A 24,204-nucleotide genomic window follows, 5' to 3' on the forward strand; every position below is an offset into this window, starting at 1 on the left:
GAGGACTTATTAAATATTTATGAACTATTCACTAGAAGAAAACAATCTGTCTGGAACTTTATCCTCAGTGCCCATATTTCCGACAGCTCCTGAAAGCAGCAGCAGGCTGACTGGCTCTGTGAAGATGGCGGACTGCATACGTGTTCCTCTGCTCCTGCTCTTGATGTGCATCTTTTTGTTTGTACATCCGATTCAAGCTCAAAACAAAGCTATTTCCAAACTTATTGCCGGTGTCGATAAAATGCAGAACCCAGTTGGAGGTCCGGGGCTCGAGGCGGGGAACCCTGGAGTCGATGAGAGGAACCAAGGCGCCGGGGCCTCGCTGTCTCGGAGGCGCTCTACCGGCTGGAAGTTGGCTGAGGAGGCGGTGTGCAGAGACGACCTGACCCGGCTTTGCCCCAAACACTCCTGGAACAATAACCTGGCGGTGTTGGAGTGTCTCCAGGACAGGAAAGAGGTATATTCGCGGGAATGGTAGCTTTAATCCCGGAGAAAGAGGCAGGGTGTGCCTGCAGAACGAGCTAAAGCTAGCTGCTAGCAACCAGACAACGTCACGCCAAACGCCAGGCAAAATTACAGCAATTTATGATTTTTTGTATCGTTTTTAATGTAACACCCAGTGCATGAGAGGACTCAAAACATTTTCATAGTCGTTGAAGTTTAGTTTTCAATTCGGCGTGCTACAGTGCCAGGAATGCAAGGAACTGTGTCTCAACTGAATGCTTCAAATTGGAAAAGTGAGACGTGGATAAGAAAAAAAGAAACTGGTTACCATTTAAATAAAAGTTGGACTATTAACAGGCCGAATTTATCTGAATATATTACCGACTCAGATTAACTATAAACTTGGATCAGAGTACCTATAGGGATTTAATATTGGGCTAAAACTGGTGGATTGTTGGTGCTCTACGGAGTAGTTAAAACACCACGTATGTTTCGGATTAGCTAGCGGTTAAATGTCAAATTATCAAAGAAAAATGCTCCTTTGCTGGTATAACAGTCCGCAGAAACCCAGCGGCACTCTGGCGTGGACAGATGGGTAACCGAGTAACTTTTTAAACCGAGTGACTTTACATTAAAGCTGTTAACTGTTCGGCAGCAGTTGTCGCTAGCTCTGGTAGCCTTGGCGAAATGCTAACCCAGATAACGTTACCAAACCTGCTGCTGGGTGATTTTAAGCTTTTTTTACTTTTAATTTCAGACCCCGATGGTGATTGATAGGGGTGTTGTCCACCTAGTGTGCGGTTGTTATGTGTTAAAGATTGATGTGAGACAGACTGAAGTGTTAGGACTTATTTTGTCTGATGGTTTCCCCCCTGGGGAAGGCTGTTGGTGGCCTCTCTGTGCAGCCCCGTTATTCTCTGTGGTTTTGGGGGTTGTGAGTGTTGACTTGGCGCTGTTAAAGGTACCTTTTGTAATTACCCCCTGGAAATGTGATTTCAGCTTTGACCACAAGAGGCAGCGTTTTATGTTGGGATGTTCTTAGATGTGCACCAATCTAAGAATAAACTTTTTTTGTTTTTTTGTTGTTGTTTTTTTTTTACAGTAAAAGTCATTTAAATCTAACCTTGTACTCTTGCAGTAGCAGAGGAAGCTTGTGCTGAAAAGGAACCCAAAAATGCTTTACAGTACAGTGAGATATTAAATTGTGATGTTATCTTTAGTTCTAATAGAAATAAAAGTATATGTATTTTTTTATGTGTGTATCAATATGAAGATAACAAAACGGTTAATAAAACTCTGTAAGAAAGGTTTTCTTTTAGATTATCACAGTGGCTGGAATTATGTACATCTGATGACTTTAATGACTGGCCTGGTTAAACAGGGAAGGTACCTGGTTTGACTAGCTGCACTGATGTCTAATCAGAGCAACACATTGACATTATGGATAGACGGTAGGATGATAGTTTTAGTAAAATTTGGATAAATAATAAATCTCCTCACCTTTGGTCTTTGAGAAAATGTGGGCATCTTACCACAGCTGTTTATGTCCTGCAAATAAATCCCTCTTTCATTCTCAGGAAGCTGTATGCCTTTATAAAACAATATGTAGAAAAAAAGTAATGAGCTTTTTAACTTTATAATGCATTTTCACTTTCCAGGCAGTTGTTGGCTCTGGTTGTACATAATTTAAAGCATTTTACAAAAGGGGCATAAGAACTATTCATTACAGTGGACATTACGAGGCCCTAATTTGCGAACCTATTCACCTATGAAATTAACTTAACTGGAGATCTACCAATACATTCTTTTCATCCATCCATCCATTCGCTTCCGCTTATCCTTTTCAGGGTCGCGGGGGCGCTGGAGCCCATCTCAGCTGTCATAGGGCGAAAGGCGGGGTACACCCTGGACAGGTCGCCAGTCTGTCGCAGGGCTAACACATAGGGACAGACAACCATTCACACTCACATTCACACCTAGTGGCAATTTGAATTATCCAATTAACCTATCCCCACAAGCTGCATGTCTTTGGACGGTGGGAGGAAGCCGGAGTACCCGGAGAGAACCCACGCAAACACGGGGAGAACATGCAAACTCCACACAGAAAGACCCCGGCCTGATGGTGGAATTGAACTCAGGACCTTCTTGCTGTGACGCAACAGTGCTAACCACCGTGCTGCCCCACATTCTTTTCAAGTCCAGTTAAAAATATGGATATCTTGCCTTTGTGTACCTTGTCATACTGAGTACCAGACACCCTTCAGAGGAAACTCATTTCAGCTGCTTGTGTCCTCTGTCTCATCCTTTTAGTCTTTACCCACAGCTCGTGGCTGTAAAGAGTAGGAAGATAATCAGTAAATCCAGAGCTTTGCCTTCACAAAGATATTTGTTCCTCTGCATGGAGCCTGACTGTGTACACCACTGTAAAAAATGAAGCATCTGAGAATACACATTTATTTTTATTAGTAAATGGTAGAGCTGGGCGATATAACGATAACGATATGTATCGCAATATAACTTTTACTCGATAGAGAAATTAAGCTATCGCGATAGACCTCGCCGCTCTTGTCCTCTTAAAAAAAAAAAGGTCAGCCAATCCAAATCAAGTAGCGCAGAGCCGAACCAATCACAGCCGCAGCGTCACGTCGCGTAACTTGTTACGTACAGCACAAGTGCCAAGCCGCACGTGTGTTTGTTTGGGAAGCAGCCAGCGGGTAATGGAGCCAGCGCGTAATGGAGGAAATGAGTGTGCCGACTAGAAAAATCAACCGAGCGTGACCGAAGAGAAAACAGATGATGGTTCCAATGCCGGAGAGATTGTCGAACGGAAGAGCCATAGAAGTTCCGTAGTGTGAAGGTATTTCGGCTATTTCAAGTCTGACAAAAAACAGAGTAGCTGCACTGTAAATTGTGCCGAAAGCAAGTCTGGAAATACAATAAACTGGTGCATGCGTCACACTGTGCGCCACGTTATTGTTTCGGTGAAATGAATTTCTACAATACTGTTACTGTTAATTCTACTCTCTGCAGTGTTTAAATGCTTACATATACACACAGTTACTGTCCGTCCACACATACGACTCGGTTCTGCTTCTATGCCCCAGCTTTGTTTACTTTTTCCCACCGAGGCTTCTAGACTTCTGATTGGCCAACATTTCTGCACGGTTAGGAATCTAGCGCCACCTGCTGCTTTGGCATGTTCATAGCAGCGTTTTCCTTCATTTCTGCCTTTATGTGTGGACGGGATTATTTTTTAAAACGAAAACGGAAAATCTCCGTTTTCAAAAATACCCGTGTACGTGTGGACGTAGCCTCAGTCTCTGACTGGAAGCGCTAATTCGCCATTCGGCTTTTGTCAGACTAAAGTAACTGTTAAAACTGTTTGAAAAGCTAAGCTATACAACAAGGAGAGATTGAGAATTTCCTTTTAGTTCTCAGTTTATTTGATATTGACAAAAGTTAGTCAGTTTTGTCTGTTCTTCTGTAAAACAAACTAAGATTTATTTTTAGAATTAATATTTTGTTTCTAAGTGGAATTGACAATTTAGTCTGTTTCATTTGTTCTATTTTGAAACTTAAACGCTTTAGCGGCTGCCTTTTGTGTAGTTTGCAATATTTGCCTTTATTTATCTGAAAAAGTCTCATGTTAAGTACATCTACCCTGTTGAACTTATTATGGGAAATAAATATTTAAATCAAAACAAGCTGCTGATTATTTCACATTTTACTTGTGAGCAACGGCACATTTAAATCTTACAAATATAGTTATTTGGCTTATATCGTGATAGATATCGTTATCGCCTGAAATGAAAAAAACATATCGTGATATGAAAAAATCTCATATCGCCCAGCTCTAGTAAATGGTAAATAGCACAGCTCTCAGGTCTCTTTTCAGCTCAGTGTGAGAGCCTCTCACTGTCCTTGTTTCCTTTCCTTGTATCCTCATGCATCGATCAGTGCATGAGCACATTCAGCATCTAATACTGAAAAGCGTGTTTGTGTGTGTTTGTCTTTTGGATAATGCCAAGCAAAGACCACAGTCCAAGCATCACTATTTCTTTATGTTACCACCCACATTTTGATTTCTGAAGGACATTAATGCAGAAACATTTACCTCACAAATATCACTTTTTTATCATTGCTGTCACAAATCCCTCCCCCAAATAATTAGATAATAAAAAAGTATAAAAATAACAACAACATAGAATTGATTTGAATCGACTGGTCTGTTGTCGTGATGCTCAGTCGATTCTTTTGAGCTGGGATCAGATTGATGTCAGATATAAATAAATGTTGGATCGGTTAAATATTCAGTCAGGGGGAGATTTCAGGCCGGAGGAGGTAAGAGGTGGAGAAGGCTGAACTGTGGATGAAGGAGAGTGGCCGTAGGTCTGATGCAATTGGAGGCAGAGGTCGGACGGCTCGACGAACATGAAATGTGTTGGAGCTGTGTGGTCAGTTTGAAAATGTAGGTGCTGCCCTGTTCAGTCTGTTCGTCCTTCTTTATTTTAGTGCAGCTGAAGCAACATCCTAATTAAACTTTCCCTAATACTCAACTTCTGTAATAATGAAGTTATTTACAGTTGGGTCTGTAATTTTGGGCACATTTGACACATTTTTCGTAAAGCAAGCAATCAAAATGTGATTATATTGTGATTATATATTATATTGAACGTTTTACAGTCTCTAATGAGTCTGAATCATTTATAAAACTCATAAAACCTCTAAAATTGCCTCTTAAATGTTCATTATTTTTAGAAATCTTACTGGTTATCATAAAAATTATATGCACATTAAAAATATCTTTAATAAGATCTTTAGCTTTGCTGCCAGTGGTGCAGCAGATGGTTTAAACGTAATCAGGTTGATGTAGTTGAACTTGTGGTGGCTTCAGATTGATTTGGGAGACTGTTAGCACTGAGTCACGTTCATGGTCGCTTTTATTCATCTTCATCCAGATGTGTTCCAGAGAGAGTTGTTTTAAGGAATGTGTACTTCAGCTGCTTTGTTTAAGCTCTTTCGACAGCTCCTTATGAGAGACCTGTTGGTGTGGCAGCTTCTGGCTGCTCGCTCTCTCAGTTAAGCTCATTAGCTGTTTGTCTTCAGCAGATCTGCAGCAGACAGAGGCCTCTCTCTGTACGCCACAACAGCAGCTTAGAGCAGCTAAGACGGGTCCTCTCGCTGTGCCCATTATCTGCTTACTCACAATCACAAGACTGCGCCCTCTCGGCTGGTAAAAGTCATCCTGAAATCCTTTGTTTGTAGCCTGCTTATGAAAAATGTAGGGCAGTGAGCTGCTTATAGGTAGATTTTTAAGTGGACAGGATTTGGGAGGTGGTAAAAAATGAATTTATGAAGGCGTTTTAATATTGAGTGTCAGTACAGATGGCCTGCATTCACCCAGAAGGCTGTGGTATTGTTGTCTTCTTGTTACTCATGTTCATCTACTGTTAAGGCCATTTACATGTAAAAATGTTCCAGTTCTAGCTTCTCTAAAGGGCTGCTTTTCACTGCAAATAATCTCTTTTGGGGTTTTAGACCCTGGGCATGAATTACCACATCACCAGGTTAGTAATTGTTTGTGGTCATTTTTCAAGAAAAAAATGTGAAAAATTCAGAGTTGAACCTTTTACTCCTGTTTATCTTTTGGCTTTTGACTCTTTTCTGACAGAACAAAATGTCAGATTGCTCCTCGTTTCGAAATAATAAAAGTTATGGATAGCACTTTCTTAACGTTTTCAGACAGAAATTTAAAAGTATGTTAAGAAATACCAGAAATTTTAAAACATGTTTAAAAAAAATAAGTAAAAAGAGAAGAGATGAGAACGACACGAGAAGTGAGGAAGGAATGAAAACGAGCCCTCGCTGTTCTAAATGGCGGCAGGTTGATGATATTTTCTGTCTCGGCGCCATCTGCAGCGATTTCTGGAGGATTTTATTTAATTTGCATCAAGACCTTTCCATTCCTTTTTAATGTCACTGAGAACAGTGTTTAAGGTCATGACTTAAATTAATGTGATAGATGAAACAGTTTGTGTTTGTAGTGGGTGGAAAAAGACAAACTCGCACAGTCAGAGGATTAGACGCTTGTTTGATCTCAGCTGAAGTCTTTTGTTTTGTTTGCTCTGACTTCCTGTGAATGTTAATACCCATCTTTGCTTGGAATAATTTCTTTGTGCATCTGGACCAGCTGATTGGTTCTTCACTTCTTCTGTTTTGGAGTGGGTGGGGGTTGTTTTTGTCAAATTAATGCTCAGAACTCAATCTGTGGGCTAAGACGGTTTATGGAGGTTTACTTGTGTAGAAAATGTTATTTTTAGGCCTAAATTTCCCCACTGTTGCTGTACAGGATGTTTGATTCACTGTAAAATATGAAGCTTGTTGGGCCTTACATGTTTACTACTGCAGTATTTTTGCAGTTTAACAGGGAAAAGGGAGAAAATCATTAAGTGATTGACCTAAGATTCAGAGATTAAAAAAGTAAGCATTAAGACATAAAATACTGCAGGCTTTGGGGCATTAACACAGTACTATCATGAAAAATCAGTGAGTGCTACCCGTCCCCCTTGGAATCAGAAGCAAAATGCAAAATTTTACCTTCACAGTATTTGGTGCTGTTTATTTGTTTCTATCATGTTTGAACACTCATAGCTTCATAAGGACAGGAGGTATCTACATGAGATTTTCAGGGCTGAAAAACAAATTTAATCTCTTTAAAATCCGCAAACAAATCAGTTTTGGTTCAGCACAGTTTGTGCTGTAAATATGACCCTCTTTGGTCAGCTGGGATATTGTGATAGACTTTGGGTTTCCCAGTCATTTCTTGCAGGGATATTTTTGTCCCGTTCTCACTCCGCTGAGCGGACAAAGCAAATGACAGGAGGGGAAGTCGGCCTCCCGAACCCTCAGTGAGTCTCAGTTCTGCTGTTTTCACGCTATGAGATGAACGCAGTCAGAACGAGCTTTTTTGGGGGCGGTGACAGCGGTGGAGAGGGGTTCTGATATCTTGCCTCTCTACGCCCACTCTGCATGCCCTGTAGCCTGCCCACATCATGTGTATAAGGCCCAGCTGGCACTCTGCAGGTGTGAGAGTGAGATTGAGAGCTGCTTTTAGACTCGGTGCATTTTTGTGTCTCCGTCCTGCCCACTGTCAGGGCTGCTGCTGGTGGTTGTGGTTTTGTGTACGTGGTGCAGAGGGAGTCCAGAGGGCGGAGGCCCCAGAGAGCGAAGGCTCTGCTCCGGCCTGTCCGCTGAGCCTCGTCTTGTTCCTCCGCCCAGCTCCATAATTACTAATTGGCACATTAAGGCTGCAGGAGCTGTGTTTACAACTGGAGTGCTGTGTTTGATGAGTTGGCAAAGATCAGAAGCTCCACAGAATCCAATCAGTGCATTTTTGAATTTATTAATTAAAAAACTAAAATTATTGTCAGGATTAGATGTTATTAGCAGTGATGCAAACACTGTACTACAGAGCTGTCCACTTTCCTATCCTCACATCAGAGAGCAGTTTTTGTTTCTTTCCATAAAATCAAATTTATAGAACTGTAACAATATTTCCCCCTTTAATAATCTTTGAACCATTCATCTTCCATACTGACATATCATTTAAACAACGGTAAAACACTTGTGTCTTTAACCCGGCTGTGGTGGCACAACACAAGTAAATAAAGCAAATAAAGCAGTGATACCTCAGCATCTCTGAAACTGAATTACCGCCTCTGTGCAGCTACTTTAATCTGATCTTTGATTATCCTAAACAAAGCGTGCAGGTATTTACTTTGTGTGAACACTACGTTATAAATACTGAGAAGGTACTCAACTGGCAGATAAAACAACGTCGTCAGCTTGACATCAAAGTTAGAGCCAGTGCTTCTCCATATTAAAGCTGGGGTCTGACTCGGGTATCTCCCAGGTGTATTTCTGGCATATTCTACTGAGAGGAGGCTCCAGGGTGGATCCAGGGCATGCTGGTTAGATTACATCTCTTGCCTGGTTTGGGAACACCTTGTCCTCCACCTAGAATAGCTGGAGATAAATAGCTGAGGTAGCTGTGGGTGTGTCTGCATGGACCTGGATATGCAGCCGAAGATGAAAATGTCGATTTAATATCAATAAGTAGAAAAATGCTGAATATTGGCCCCAATAATTGGCCTAACAGTACCACTAGCTTTATCTGATTTAGATATCCATTTACTTCCAGGGTTTTATAATGCAGCACAAATAAAAAGCAGACTAATGGAATAAAGTTCACCGATGTTCTTGGAGCTGGTCTGTAATTGGACCTGTCGGATAAATAAAGCAGCGATACCTCAGCATCTCTGAAACTGAATTACCGCCTCTGTGCAGCGACTTTAATGTGATCTTTGATTATCCCAAACAAAGCGGGCAGGTTTTACTTTGTGTGGATATTTTGTTCCTCAGCCAAGAAGGAGGAAAAAGGTTGCTAAGAAACATCATCCGGTGTTTCTGCGACGCTACTTTCAGGTTCAGCATTGACATTTGTCTAAAAATGATATTTCCTACTGTTGTGTTCACACCAACAGTGATAATATCTTTATCAACGCACGCGTGCATGTGTAGGCAGCGAGCACTCTGCTTGTTATCAGAAGCTTTGCGGTTTCCTACTGTTGTCTGCATTAGGATGTCATATTTAAGTAGACGTGATGAATGTTGGTGTTTATGAGGGAGCACGCCTCTGCCACATGCTTTATGACAAATATAATTGAGCGACGGGGCTGCGCAGTTTATTTAAAATCAAAATTTAAAGAAAAGGATGACTTTGTGCTCTTGTTTCGTCGTTTACTTTTGGATTTCCTTTACAGCTGTATGGTTTTGCTTAGCCCCGCCCCCCTCCCATCAGCTACGGTGGGTTTATTTCAGCTCAAGACGACATGACAGGAAGAGAGAACGATATGTGTTTAGTGTAAGCAGCTAATGTGGCCAACAATAACATCTGTTGGCTTCTCTTCTACTTTCTGTGGTCACATGAATGACATTTTAATGCAACCAGATTCACAATAAAGCCATTCTCACTTTGTGTGTTTCTTATCCAACAACAGTGCTTAGCATGAAATAATGGCAGTCACCTCCTGTCAACACTAGAATGACTATTTGGATAAAAAGTTTGAAGTCACATGAGGCTAAAGTTTCCTGTTCTTTAAGCAGTGTTTATGAATACTTCTCCAGGCTTCTTAAAGGACATCCAAAGCTTTTTTTTTTTTTTTTTTTTTTTGGATGCTGGCTTTTGTTCTGTTCTCTGTCAAAATGATCCCACACAGTGCTTTAATATTGTTGAGGTCCAGGCTCTGGGAAGGCCAATCCATGACTGTTCCACTTTGCAATTTTATCCAGGTATACTCCATTGACAGTGTGTTTGGGATCATTGTGATGTTTAAAAATGTAGCTGTGACCAATCGCAAGCGTTCCTGATGGTATTGCTTAGAGTCTGCATCGTGTTTTATAGATAGCTGTAAACCGGGGGTGGCCAACTCCAGGCCTCGAGGGTCGGTGTCCTGCAGGTTTTAGATGTGTCCTCGAAATAAATGCAAAAGAACCAAGTTTTGTGTAAATACTGTGGTGTTATTCTGGCTTTTGGAATAGAATTTAGAAAACTAATTGTTCAACAGTTATGGCTGAAGCATGACAAAGGAAATTTTAATAGGTGCAATTTCCTGTTTTTTAAAGCTCCTCACTGTGTGATGAGGTGTCAGTGTGTGAAATTGGAGGTAGTGGTAACGCACACATCAGTCACACTCCTGGCCCAAATACTCTCCGACTGCCTGTTTGGTCTAGACAAAAACAAGAGTGCACATCCTCTGCAGATAGCCATTTTAAAAATGTGAGAGAAGAAGCTAAAGCTTTAAAGTGGTTGTTTGCACTGGTTAATCTTTAACTGGCCAATAAAAATCCACCACACACAGCTTACAGGATGCAGTTCCTTGTTTGCTCAGGCTGACTGTTTCGATCTGTTTGCTTTTCTTCTTGGTTGGCTCATGTCCACTGAAGGGTTTCGTTTGTAACACTTCCTCCTGCTGCGCTTTCTTCACGCACAGCCTGCTTTTGCTGATTCTTGTTTTCTCTCAGGAGTGTATGCAAATGTGTTGAGTTTTAGTTAAACATTAATTTTTTCTTGTTTCCAGTAAACAGACTACTTTCCTCCCCTCCCCTGTTGTCTATATTTTAAGCTAAATAACTGAGAAGGTGTCAGAAATGGCCATGTCCCCCCTCCGGATTCTCCTTTTCTCTCACATGATGTCATTTTTCTCCTATCTTTTTCTCTCACCCGTTTCCAATTATAGCTCAGCCTCACACCAGCTTCCCCAAGACAAAGGAGGAGAGCTGATTAAGTTTAATTTAGCTGCAGCTGTTAAATGGGAAGGCAGCTTTAGCAAATTGTTCACATTTGGCGAGCGGAGCCTTAAAGCTGGCAAACAAAAAGGCTGAACATCTCAAATATGTGAATGGGTGTGTCTGAGGAGTGAGAGGGTTTATTTACTCTGGTGTTAGATCACAGTTGTAATGCGTGTTCAGCGAGTCTGCAAACTCAGAGATGGATTCGTGGAACAATCGGGATTCAGGTCAGCTGCATGTGAACAGTTTGGCTTTTTGAAGCGATCAGATCCTGAGATAAAGCTGCGCAGATGTCCACATGACTCACATTTTGTTCTGCAACAGTGTGATGGGATACTTAGCTGTTCACTCCACCTTTGGACTGAGCGTGTGCAAATGAGGGTTTTTTTTCCTGTAGGCTAGAAATGGAGGGGGAAAAACAAAAGTCCAGCAGTGTTTGATGTGGCGTCAGGCTGTCCAACTCCCTCCAGGTTTCTCCACCCAGCTTTGTACTGCTGTATGTTGACACACTCAACTTTCCAACAAAGCACTGATGGTCAGGAAGTGGGAGAAATATTGAAGTCTTAAGGGCTCAAAAAAGAAGGCAGCTGGACTGCTTCAGGGTGACTTCACAAGACTGCCACGACCTGGATGACTGAGCAGCTCCAAAGACGAGAAATATTAAACTAAACTATTTTCTTTTCTTTCTAGTTTGGCAGCATTCATAACATATAGATAAATTAAACTCAGCTGCTTGTAAAGCTAATTTCTTGCGTGTGCTTTCACTATTATGATCTGACAACAAGAACTGTAAGCTCTTACATCGTTCTGTTGTGTCCAAAACAAAAATGGATATAGATTTAAAGAAAATCATGTACTCTCTGGGCAATATTTACTTTAATTTTGTATATATTCATTTTGTTTTCTTTTTTTCCTTTAAAAACTTTAGTGCTGTAAAAATGAGAACAGTAGCATTTTGAGACTTTGATCTTGGTAATACTTTATTTAAAGATGGAGCAGGTTTTGGGTTTAACATGAAACAAAGGCAGATATGAAATGTAAAAGTGAGATCAGAGATCAGATGTGACATATTTGGATGCAAACTGTAATGTGATATTTGGTTTTGTCATATATCACAGTCATTTCCTAAATGCTGACAATACAACGGCAGTTTAACTCGAACCCTTTATGTGAACCGCACATCTCGGCAGAGGGGATTTTTCGGCCTGTGTTCAGACTGCAGTACGTTGTGAATGGTTTGCGTTACTGTGATACGCCGAGTATCCCCGAAAAGCTCATTTTCACTTCCTTCTGAAAACCAATTTAATTTTGTCTCTACCAGAGAGGGTAACAGAGGTACAGTCGTTTAAAAAGGGTTTGTGAAATGAGCCCGCTGACGGGTTCAAAAAAAAAAAAGGGTTAAGCATAGTTTTAAAGATAAGACATTTTGCGAAAGTTTGACCTTATTTGACCTTGAAGAAGAGGTCAGACGTCCAAAGTAATGTGGTATTTAGGATCGCCACATATCATTCCCTGTATCCCCAATCTGATTTACCAAAAAAATACAAAGTAGAAAAGTGGCATGTGTGGGCTTCTTTAAAACATGTATTTTAAGGGCAAACACTGTGATAAATGGCTAACAGCATGGCTGACAAGGCAGTAACCAGCACGGTTTCACAGTCATTTTCCTCCTCACGAGACGAGCATTAACCCTGCGCTGGCGATAATGCTCATCTCAGCCGTCCGAAATGAGCCTCCAGAAAGCAGCGGGTGATGTTTTGCCTCATCCATCTTTCCCCTCTCTGGGGACTGAACTCTGCGATGTGAGAGAGAGGGGGGGACATCGCTCTCACTTAGCTTTTTTTAATTGGTGTCAGTTTGTAGATGCTGCTTGTTTTTCTCGTCCTGCTGTTCTGCGTCAGTCTGGTTCCCATTTACAAACGGAGTCCTCCCAGTGCTCTTTAAAACTCAACGGTACTATCGTGTACCGTCTCCCCCTCCCCCTCTTCACACTGCACTGTTTTTGTGAAGAGCATTGTCACACCAGTGTGTAAAATACGTTGTAAAAAGAGCACACAAACACACTGGCAGTTTATTCCTAGCTGACTGTGGCTACCATGTGGTAAATGGTCAGAAAGTCTTTGGTCATCTGCAGAGCTGTTATTTCACAGACCCACACAGTGAGTTTTCCTCTGGTCGAGGGTGGGGGCAGGAAGTCGGGGGAGGGGTCACCTCGGGTCAAAGCAGAGCTGCAGGAAAATGCCTCGGTGACCGCACTGAAGCAAGAAGCTGAATGCCTGAACGCACCATCCCACAACACACAAGACTGCAGTGGATTATGGGATGTTATAGATTGCAAAATTTCAGTAATTAGGTGTCCTCTCTGTTTAGTCTCAAATATTCAGACCCAATAATTAAACTTTCTGAAGAAGCTAAACTTTTTTTTTTCTCTTCCTCTTTCAGGACTCTGAAATCGCTACAGATTGCAACCATGTAAGTGTGTGGGGTTTTTTTCTTCTCTCTCTACCCTCACACTCCACCTCCTAGCATGCACTATGATGTCTTATAATTTTATGACGCAATGATTTTCCACTAAAAGTATGCACAAGTTTTGTAATGATTCATATAAACAACCGATAGCCAACATCGGTACTACTGCTTTTTTTTTCCCCCCCCGCTATCCAGAAGTTTGTCTCATTAATGAATGTCTGTCACATTAAATAACAGAAAGACTTTATAATATAAAATGATTGACATGTTAAAATGTTGTTTTTATTTTTTATTTGTCCTGTTTTTCTTTCTTGGGTTTTTTCTCCACTCTGTCCTTATTGGTGTAATTGTCATACCTCGTATCTTCTCTCCCCCAGCTGCTGTGGAACTATAAGCTGAACCTGACCACAGACCCAAAGTTTGAGTCTGTAGCGGTGGAGGTGTGCAAGACGACCATCTCTGAGGTCAGTCGCTAAAAACAAATCTCTGCAGCTCAACTTGATGGTCTTCATTCAAGCCTCCAAACGATTAAAAGAACATCAGATAAACTGGCAAATTTAGAAGTTTTAAGACTGCTGTGATTTTGGAGTAGACTTTAAAATCAGGAACTAGAGCTGTCAGCACAATGTTAAGAAACTGCAGCCAGTTTTTATGTCCAAAATGTCAAAGAGATGTCAGAGGAATCGGGGCCGGGGCTGGTCGGTACTTATGTGTAATACTACAAGGTGGTGGAGTTAGTCAGTGTAACCTTTATTGACCAGTTAAGTCATTAACCCTTTAAAACCGGTCGGAGTGGGCACGCTCTGTTTTGCGTTACTATTTTTAAATCCTTGTAGAACTGGAACCTCGTAAGCTAGCGCAATAATTTTTTTGCATATGAAACCGGAGGAGTTGTACTTACATCTTATGGCATCAGCTTGTCCTCGGTCACGGTTTCCTTCCACATATGGCTTTGCAAAAACTGCATAAAAAGCACTTGCAGCAACAAAAATATAATATTCCAGAAACACGCTTTGCCGATCCGATCAGCTGTTCATAACACTTCCTACGTTGGAATAGACGTCAGCGCGATCTATTGCATTTCCGCCATTACTTGCCAGAAACCGGAAGTGACGTCATTTTCGCGGAAAATGTAGTTGTTGTTTTTTTACCTTCGGGGCATTATAAGCCTATACTGGTGTTTTTAAAAGGTATGTTTGACTTTATGCTTTTCTGAATAGTTTCTGGGATGTTTAGAACTCATATTGCACTGCTGGAAATAGTTTATTTTGATGCATATGCTGTTTTTTTTTTTTGCAAATTTGCATTATAATATTTATTTTCGTTTTTCCTGCAGTATATAAAAATTGGTGTATCTCAAAAATAAAACTATGAAGACCATCAAAGTAAATTTCCTGTTGTTGGAAACTATTTTGTGCAACTTTTTTGTATTTACAGTTTTGAGGGATAAACCTCTTAAATTTCTCTAACTAGAAATATATGGTAAAAAACCAAAAACGATTTTCAATTTTTTGTACTTTATTACCCTTTTTTTGCACTTTATGTAGTTTCTATGGACTTAATGCATACATATTCTTAAAATTTGGGCTATAACGGTTGTATTGATGTATTGCAACTTGAAATGCTCCCACAAATGGCTCCACAGCATGTAAAAATATAAAGAATAAGTTCTGGCAGACTTGGTTCTATGGTAGGTCTTAAAGGGTTAAAGCCACTTTTCCAGATTAGTACCTACTCGGATCGGCAGGTTTTCACTTACAATTGAGTAACACGTAATGTGAGTGGTCGTCATGGCAACGCTGCCGAGCGTCCTATGACGTAATTAGTATGTGACACGAACGCTACAACATAGGTGGACGTTGACGATATCCCTGCTGCTCGGTCTGTGGCTTTCCGTCAGACTCGGGGAGCACGGTGTGTTGCCGGGTTTCAAAAATGGCAGTTTTGATTTTCGTGAACGAGGCGTCACTCGATGAGTTCAGCCAATCGGTGGACTCAAACGAAAGCAAAGGTGTGAATCCATTTTTTTTTTTTTCTTCCTCCTTTCATCGTCTGCTCGTGTTCAATGCTTTCATTGCCATCGCAGTAATTTTGTGTTTGTTGGTCTCTGTGCTTTGGGACAAAATCATAGATCATAAAATTTCAGCTGGTTCCTGATCTGGAAGTGATGGGCATGTTGGAAAATATGAGTGGTTAATTGGATTTTATTTATTTAGTTTTAATTAATGGCTGCAGAGGGACAAACACATTTTTCTGCCATTGAAAAGTTGTCACACAGCACTGAGGAAAAACTGCTTACAGATATTTCTTTTCAGTCCGGGTGGTTTTCCTATGGAAGGGCAAAATCTGTTCACGACCCTCACCAATGTAAACCTTTAGCATGAATTACAGTAAAAGGTCCAAATCTAGAAACGATTGGAGTGCAGTACCAGGTAGCACGAAGAAAAGCGCACAGATACAAATGGAGAACTTTTAAAAATGTATTTATTTTTTTCAATGAAAATCACAATTTCTAGATTTTTGTAGGAAAAAGGACATTGGTACATTCAAGTGTAAAAATAAAGCTGAGTTAATCAGAAGTGTTCAGACCTCGTTGTTCTGGACAGGTGACACGAGGTGCTTTTAAAGGCAGGTTTATGTTTCAGCTCTCACCGAAGTGTCGCCTTCGCTTTTCTCCATTCAGATTAAAGAATGTGCCGCGGAGGAGCTGGGGAAAGGTTACCTGGTTTCCTGCCTTGTAGATCACCGTGGCAACATCACCGACTACCAGTGCAACCAGTACATCACCAAGATGACCACCATTGTTTTCAGTGACTACCGGCTGATCTGCGGCTTCATGGGCAAGTGTCGCGATGACATCAACACGCTGAAATGTGGCAGCATCAGCACCGGAGAGAAGGTGAGGAGAAGGGATGTCGGACTTCAGAGAAAGAAGCTTGTTGTGTTTGACTAGTGCTGCTTGGTTATTGGTGGAGTAACATCTGTGTCGCTGACTCGTTGTTTTTGGCTCTTATTTACACTCATGTTGTTAGATGTATAAATAATGGGTTTGTATTCAGAACATTTGCTTGATTAGATAATTCTCTACTTTATTTTTCTTCTATTTTTTTTAGGAGATGGAGATGAGATTGTAGTCAGTAATGTTCTGCACATTGTTATATTGCCCATTAACTTGAGTCAATACCTACGAACCAATAATCTGCCATGTTTGTTGTTGTTTTTTTGGGGGGCGGGGGGAAATCATGCATTTCATTTGTATGAGCTGTTAAAAATGAACGTTATTAGTTTTTAATGTTTATTTCAACTTGTTTTTTCAGTTTGTACCCAACAGGTGCTTGCTTAGGATACTAATGTGAACCTATATCGTGACAATTATTGAAAACATTCAATACAATACAAAAAAGTTAAAATATTGACGCGAGCTCTAGTCACAGGTTCATATAAATCGAAGCCCTAACTGTTATAAATTTGGTTGAATTAGACAAGATCTTGCAGGAGAAACTATAGCTGGTTGTCAGGAATCTTATGTTGATGTGTCCAAAGAAACTGCAGCACCAAATGGACTGCTGCACACACCACAGTTGAAGTAGTTTGTGCTGAATGAGCGCTCCCAGATGCCTCAGGATGTGTTTCTGATGCTGGAGGGTGAATTTGTGGTGCACGACTTGATGAATGTTTCAAATGGAAATCTCACAGTTGTTGCAGGTTTACAGCAGAGGTTTAAAAATGGCGGCCTCTCTGGAGGTGTGTCGATGTGTCAGAGAAGATGACATGAGATCTAACTACGCCGTAGCTGTACATCGAAGATTGTTTATAGTGCTGCTCATATTCTTACTGACCTGCTGGATTTTGGTCGGAGAGCAGATAAAACTCAAAGTGGACTGAGCTCAAATGAGAGAAGAGGAGTTTGTAGCAGCTTGTCAGCGAGCAGAGCGAATCGATCTTCCACTGAACGCGTTTCCCTGCCGCAGAGCTCCATAAGCTCCTCAGACACACACTTATTATCACGTTGGCACGATTAGAGCTCAGAGAGGATGATTTATCTGTGGGCGGGAGTGCTTTTAGTTTCATTATCAGAAATTTGTCACAGTGGCTCTGAGTGGAAATCGGACAGACCATGTTGGCGCTTTAACTTCTCGCACACTGAAACGACACGAGGCAGGATTGTTTATGAACTGATTCTCAAAATGAGAAAATGTGTTATTAACTCAGCTTTAACTTGATGTTAAACTTTAAAATCAAGCTTCAGCTCTCTACTTTGTGAAATTAATCAGAAATTTGTCTTCCACCTGTTGTTAAAACTAGATGGTTGAGATGAAACGACTGTTTGCACTCTCCTAGATTCCTGAATATAAAAAGATAAAGCCCATCTGGACTCTTATCTAGTCCTTGATCTCACAGGCTTAAAAGACAAAGGAGGAAACAAAAACTGAGGAAAAGGAGCGCGCGCAGTAGCGAGTAAAGCCATTGTTTTATAGATGAGGTGTTTATGTGGATTTGGACGGGAAAGCAAACCCTGAGCCTCCTGAGCATTTAGCTGACAAAGAACAAACGTTTTCCAAGAGCAGAAGCACAAAAGGTCGCTGAAACTGTGTTTAATTTATTTATTTTCTGCAGCTGACCTCTGTATTTGGTGATATCTCACTATACGAAGCGGCCCGGCTTCTTGTAGATAGCTTGTTGATATCATTTCTTGGCTTATCTTTAGAACTGACAAAGGAGATGAGGTTGGTGTGTGTCATTGAGAACTGCATGACCCAATGTGCATGTTCTCTTTGACACATTACATAATAGATGGAATAAATAAAAATAAACTGGTGCTGTTCAATTCAGTTTACACCAACTCCAATCAACTTTGAATAAGTATAAAGGAGACGTTTCAAATGCACCAACTTGTTTTGACCACCCACCTTTCCCACTGACTGATATGAGCCTTTACCCACAATGCATTTCTTTAAGTTGCATTGTGAGTTTCTGTTCCTCACAGGCAGGAAACTGCTGCACTTGTAATAATTCATGATATTGGGGCACAAAGCTGGAAAAAGTGTAGATATCTGCTGGACTAATGAAGTAATAATGTTAAAATAGCTGCTGTCTGGAAACGAATCCTTGTCGTACCGGAGCTGAGCCACACCGGCAGTAGTAACTGTGGTACCTTTGCCCTCCTCACAGGACGTCCACTCTCAGGGCGAGGTGATCGCCTGTTTGGAAAAAGGTTTGGTTCGTGAAGTCGAGGACCAGGCGGGGGCGCACGTCATCAGGGAGGAATGTAAAAAGGCCATCATGAGAGTCGCCGAGCTCTCCTCCGACGACTTCCACCTGGACCGCTACCTCTACTTCTCCTGCAGAGACGACAGAGAACGCTTCTGTGAAAACGTAAGAATCCTTTATTCTAGAGCTCAGAGGATTCTTTTATTCAATTATTTTAAATTGATCAGTAATACTCTTAAATGTCACATTCTGGAAACACTTTCTAACGTTCTCTTCTCCCGATCTACCTTTTTTTTTTTTTTTAAATATTCTATATCCTATTTAAAAAAAAAAAAAACTGCAAAATTTGTATTATTTGTAAGCTGAAGTACCATCCAACTAGGGTCTTCTCAAATTAACGTCCCTTTGTTTCAAGATGAGCTAAAATGTGTTTCTCTGAATGTGCAGATTAGCCGAGACTATATGACGTTAGCACGAGAAGTTAACGATCAGAAAAATCCAGATGTTTTTATTTACTTTGAAAGTTAGAAGACAAACCTTTAAACTGTGAGGGAGAAATTACTTTGTGAACATTCAAATTAAAATGAACTAACAGTACCTGACAGTATCAACTACCCAACTACATTATTAAATATTATAATGGAAGACATTATTCATTTGTTACTCGCTCAAAAAAAAAGTTCTTCAGTGGATCCAAAGTGATAAACTATAAAGAAAGATTGCGGTTTTCCCACATTGGTTTCTTTTCACTGACTCCTGAACTGAATTGAAAGTTCACGTTAAAGACGTCATAGTTATCTCTGACTGCAGGCTCGTTTGTGGTTCCTGGGAGATTTAAAATTAGAATGTGAGGTAGAGCCTTCAGCTTTCAGGCCCGTGTGCTCCGAACCCAGCTCCCAGTTTGGATTCAGCTGCTCTACTTTTTAAGATTAACCTTCAGTCTTTCTGTTTTTTGGTAAAGCCTATAGTTGGTTAGTTAGTTGCTGCCTTCTGTGTCACATGGGATAAAGAGAAGTTGTAGTTGTTACCTAACATTAGTAAAGCACCTTAAAATGACTGAATTTGAAAGTTGATGAACTTTTTCCTTTTCTTTTTTTTTTTTCCAGACTCTGGCTGGGGAAGGAAGAGTTTACAAATGCCTCTTCAATCACAAGTTTGAGGATTCCATGTCTGAGAGGGTGAGTGCCATTTACTGTGTCCACATTTTATTTATAGAGATTTTTTTTCCTCTACAAAATACTTAAAATGAACCTTTTCCATCTCCTGGTGATGGGGAAAAAGTCTTATAGTGATGATGGTTACAGAACAATGAAGTGTACAAATTGTGATGGATACGGCCTTCCTGCAGATTAAAAATCAGACTCGTTGAGCATTCAGTTGTGTAATAAGTGTCTGTGTATGTTGTGTGTCATCAGTGCCGCGAGGCGCTGACCACCAGACAGAAACTGATTGCTCAGGACTACAAGGTCAGCTACTCGCTGGCCAAAGCCTGCAAGTCGGACCTGAGGAAGTACCACTGCAACGTGGACACCAGCATGCCCCGAGCGAGGGAAGCTCGCCTGTCCTACCTTCTGCTGTGTCTGGAGTCAGCCGTCCATCGAGGTGAGCAGACCTTTATCTGTCGCTCTTGGCTCCAGCAACTAATTAATGTCCCTTTTTGTTTGTGTGGCACTCAGAGGCCACTGAGAGCTCAATTACATGTCAGTCATTGCTCTGTTTCTCCACTACGAACCCGCTCCTGTTTATTTTGCTGAAGACTAGTCTGAGGCAGACAAAGTAAAACTGTCGAGTTTGTGTGAGGGTAGAAGGTTAGTTTCATTTAACCTCAGAAGTCAGTTTCCAGGTTGGTTCCTCGAGTTGTTTTTGTGAAATGTGTTTGAATATTTTGTGCTTAAACGAGATACCACAGCTACAGTGTGTGTGTGTTTTTCAGGTCGTGTGGTCAGCGGCGAGTGTCAGGGTGAGATGATGGATTACAGGCGGATGCTGATGGAGGATTTCTCTCTGAGTCCTGAGATCGTGCTGCACTGTCGCAGTGAGATTGAGAGTCACTGCTCCGGTCTGCACCGCAAAGGACGAACGCTGCACTGCCTAATGAGGGTCGGCCGAGGAGACATGGGCGCCATCGATCCCAGCTGTCAGAAGGCGGTGAGATGGCATTTATAATATTCACTGTATGGTTACAGAAACATTTACATAGATATCACTGTACAGATTTACCTGCATGAACACAACTGTTTGACCGTCCCACAGCCATATTCCTACATGTCCCAGAATGTCGTGTAATGTCTTGCGCTCACTTTTTGATTTTATTATGATATTTTTTCCGTCCACAGCTGCAAACGTTGATCCAGGAAGCCGACCCCGGGGCCGACTACCGCATCGATCGGGCGCTTAACGAGGCCTGTGAGTCCGTCATCCAGACCGCATGCAAACACATCCGCAGCGGCGACCCCATGTGAGTCCTCGTGGAGGGAGAGGGATCCAGCAAATAGAAATCCTAAAATTTGACACAGTAGAAAGTGCAATGATCCCACCTGCTGTATGATCATGTGGATAAAAACCTGAAGAAGAACCGACCGTTCAAGGTCTTATGGCTGCTGCGCCGTGTGGCTGAGATGTGAATGCGTTTGTGTTTCCTGATCCTGCAGGATCCTGTCGTGTCTCATGGAACATCTGTACACTGAGAAGATGGTGGAGGACTGCGAGCACAGACTGCTGGAGCTGCAGTACTTCATCGCCAGAGACTGGAAGTAAGTCCTGCCGACAGGCTGAAGAAAGTCTATTTTCGACATTAATGAGGTTCAGATGATCATCTTCAATTTAGTATATCAGTTTATTGGTATTTGGTAATTGATCATTTTAGTTGTATTGCTTTTTAACAAGGCTGCTGTAAAAGTATTCTTGGTTAGTTGATTGCCTCCATTTAATACTGCGACCATAGATGGTATAAAAACACTTGTTAGTAAAGTGCTGATTGGAAGCCTTGAGAGTTTTGCTGTTGCCATCTGCTTTGAAGTGAAAGTTGACAAGTGAGGATCTGAAGTGAACCTGAACTTAGGGAGGCATTTAGACGGGGTGGTTTTTCTCATAGATGTCTGTGGGACTGGAAGGATTTTTACAACCACAAGCACCGCCCCCCTGGTGTTTTTTTTTTTTTTTTTTTTTAAAGTAGGTTTAAGACAGTTCTGCATTGGTTTTACGTTTCAGAGCCAGGATCTTCGTCTATCTTTTATTCTGTCTGTGCTTTAGTCCCAAAGAGACAGCTGCAGGTATTAATCTGCCTGTTACATCCTGTGTCGCTGCTTAGGTTGGATCCGATCCTGTACAAGAAATGTCAGTCCGATGCATCCCGACTCTGCCACACTCACGGCTGGAATGAGACCAGCGAGTTGATGCCACCTGGTGCCATTTTCTCATGCCTGTACCGCCACGCCTACCGCTCTCTGGAGCAGGGACGAAGGGTGAGTCTCTGCCGTTGATTTAATCTAATGATTAAATGTGAAGGTTACAGCACTTGGAGATCTCCAAGTGCTGTTTTAGATTTGTTAATAGAACAGTTTGTTTCAGGAGAGGTAACTGTAAAGCACAAAAACCTGGCTTATAGGGCATTCATGCAGCCATAGGAGCTCTATTTACATTAGGAAAGTAGACTAATTTTATAAAGAGACTGTGCACTGTGGCTCAGTGAAGTGTTGCCTTAATTGTGTGACTGCTTACAGTATTGCAATTAGTACAGTGTACATTTTGTTTTCAAATGACCACTGCAGTTTTTTGGACTAATTTGGACATTTTTATGCCAAATAAGCGATTTACAGGGGGAACGTTTTGTATACTCTCAGTGGCTTGAAAGGCCTCTGAATTCAAATTAGTTAAAAAAGTGCATTTTTCTACAGTTTAGGCTTTTTAAATAAAAGGTCATTTAAATGTTCCTTGCTTTAAGTTTTCTGTGTCTGCACAGTTGTTTCTGTTTTTGTTCTCAAGGTTGTGACTTATCTGTAGGCTCAGCCTAAAAGTGCAGATACAGAAGTTAAACCCTTGTTTAGTCTGATGAATTTCTGCCAAATGTGAAAAATACTGGAAATGTTTGCAGTTTGAAGGAGGTGAAGACAGCTGTGACGAATTCAGATGAAGTGACTTTAATCTTTATTTAATATAAACACACAAAGTTGCTTTAAGCCTGAACTGACAACAACTTGCATGTGTGAAGAGGTAAATGTAAGGTGCCAAATATATACAGGAAGTCTCTGACCACAGAATGCTCTCGTAGTTCCCCAGTGGGGAGTCTGAAGCGGAAAACCATGGTTCGATGGTGAGTACCTCTTACTGCTGCTGATCTCATGATGCTGCTCACAGAATCGCATCTTGGATGATTACTGGTGGTTTGTAGAGGAGAAGTGATTGTGTTGGATAATTCCCACCCACTCTCAGTGCATGTGGGAGCTGGCTTTTAATTGCTGAAGTGAGCTGCTGAACCCTGAAGTGAAGAATCAATATGACAATCCACTTACGGAAAACTTGGTGATGCTGATGATTCAGCTGCAGCAAAATTAAGCCTTTGATTTAAACAAGCAGTGTAGGAAACGCTGGCTGTGTTTAAGGTGATACTCCACCCAAAATGTGTTTTTTCCAGTCCTGCTGAGGCTTGTAACAAGTTGTGTGAAATTAGTTAAACACCCTATGATGTTACAGAGAGAACCTTGCTAATCTAATTATCCTCTGTGTAGCATCTGGCAGTGGTGGGGAGGAAGAATTCCCTTTTGACAGGAAGAAACGTCCATGAAAACCAGGAAGTTGTAAAACGCTGCAGTACCTGGAATGTCCACTTGAGGCTTGAGTGTAGAGTCGGTCCCCATAGACTAAACATGTTTACAGCCTGCTGCAAAAAATGTTTTGGCCTATATGGGAAGTTTCACACACCTTGAGCAGGTGTCTGTGCTCCAGCGGTCATTAATATCAATGCATTTTAGTAACCTGGGAATGTGCAGCTGCATTACAAGTACAGACTGGAGAAATACAGTGTGACAAAATCATTAATAGCTTTTTAAAGAGCTCAAAAATCGCAAAGACCTGTATACAGTGCAACGCTGATAATGAAGACTTGATTAGTAGAAAGGCAATGCTGCTCTCCGCCATTGTCGTCTTTGTTAATGAGAAATAAATGGCGAAAAACAAGTGCCACAAAAGTATTAACGTTTAATGTCAATATCACACTCACATTTTATCTGTTAATACTGAATTAAACGTACAAATCTAAAGGCTTTTGAGGATTAAATGTGAAGGACAGACACACTGAAAATCTTGGGTGGAGTATCATTTTACAGTGTCCGTGATTAACAGCAGCCGATACTTTGGTGGGTAATTTGATGACGATGTCGTCATCGTCGTCCTCCTGCAGCTCTCCCGGGACTGCAAGGTGGAGGTGCAGAGGATTCTCCACCAGAGGGCGCTGGATGTGAAGCTGGACCCTGAGCTGCAGAGGCGCTGCATGACTGACCTGGGAAAGTGGTGCAGCGAGAAAACGGACGCCGGGCAGGAGCTGGAGTGCCTGCAGGACCACCTGGACGACCTGGTTGCTGACTGCAAGGAGGTGGTGGGAAACCTGACCGAGCTGGAGTCAGAGGTTAGCTTGTCTCCGCACACTGCAGTTTCTTTAAAGCGTGCAACGTGCAAAACATTAGGCACAAACATGAGACAACTGATGTTTCCAAGGTTCCTTTGAGGCATTAA

At 41.5% G+C, this 24,204-nt stretch overlaps 1 protein-coding gene across 4 annotated transcripts in view; it reads left to right on the top strand.

The window, feature by feature from the left end:
• Positions 1-91: 91 nt before the first annotated feature.
• Positions 92-24,204, top strand: part of LOC146666792 (Golgi apparatus protein 1-like) — a 34,542-nt gene continuing 10,429 nt past the window's right edge. For 2 of the 4 annotated variants that reach the window (XM_085414906.1, XM_085414907.1), the window contains exons 1-12: positions 92-457; positions 13,237-13,266; positions 13,641-13,727; positions 15,947-16,162; positions 18,436-18,639; positions 19,581-19,652; positions 19,890-20,076; positions 20,408-20,622; positions 20,811-20,932; positions 21,126-21,227; positions 21,785-21,938; positions 23,873-24,097. In XM_085414906.1, the coding sequence (XP_085271032.1) occupies positions 125-457; positions 13,237-13,266; positions 13,641-13,727; positions 15,947-16,162; positions 18,436-18,639; positions 19,581-19,652; positions 19,890-20,076; positions 20,408-20,622; positions 20,811-20,932; positions 21,126-21,227; positions 21,785-21,938; positions 23,873-24,097 (1,947 nt within the window). In that variant the 5' untranslated portion in view covers positions 92-124. Of the gene's footprint in view, positions 458-13,124; positions 13,148-13,236; positions 13,267-13,640; positions 13,728-15,946; positions 16,163-18,435; positions 18,640-19,580; positions 19,653-19,889; positions 20,077-20,407; positions 20,623-20,810; positions 20,933-21,125; positions 21,228-21,784; positions 21,939-23,872; positions 24,098-24,204 lie in introns of those variants that run through there. The other 2 variants (XM_085414908.1, XM_085414909.1) reach the window with 2 other exon arrangements.

The sequence above is a fragment of the Rhamphochromis longiceps genome, linkage group LG7, assembly GCF_057381845.1.
Source record: "Rhamphochromis longiceps isolate RC_006_pf linkage group LG7, R_longiceps_female_GT1.1, whole genome shotgun sequence".
Classification (NCBI taxonomy): domain Eukaryota; kingdom Metazoa; phylum Chordata; class Actinopteri; order Cichliformes; family Cichlidae; genus Rhamphochromis; species Rhamphochromis longiceps.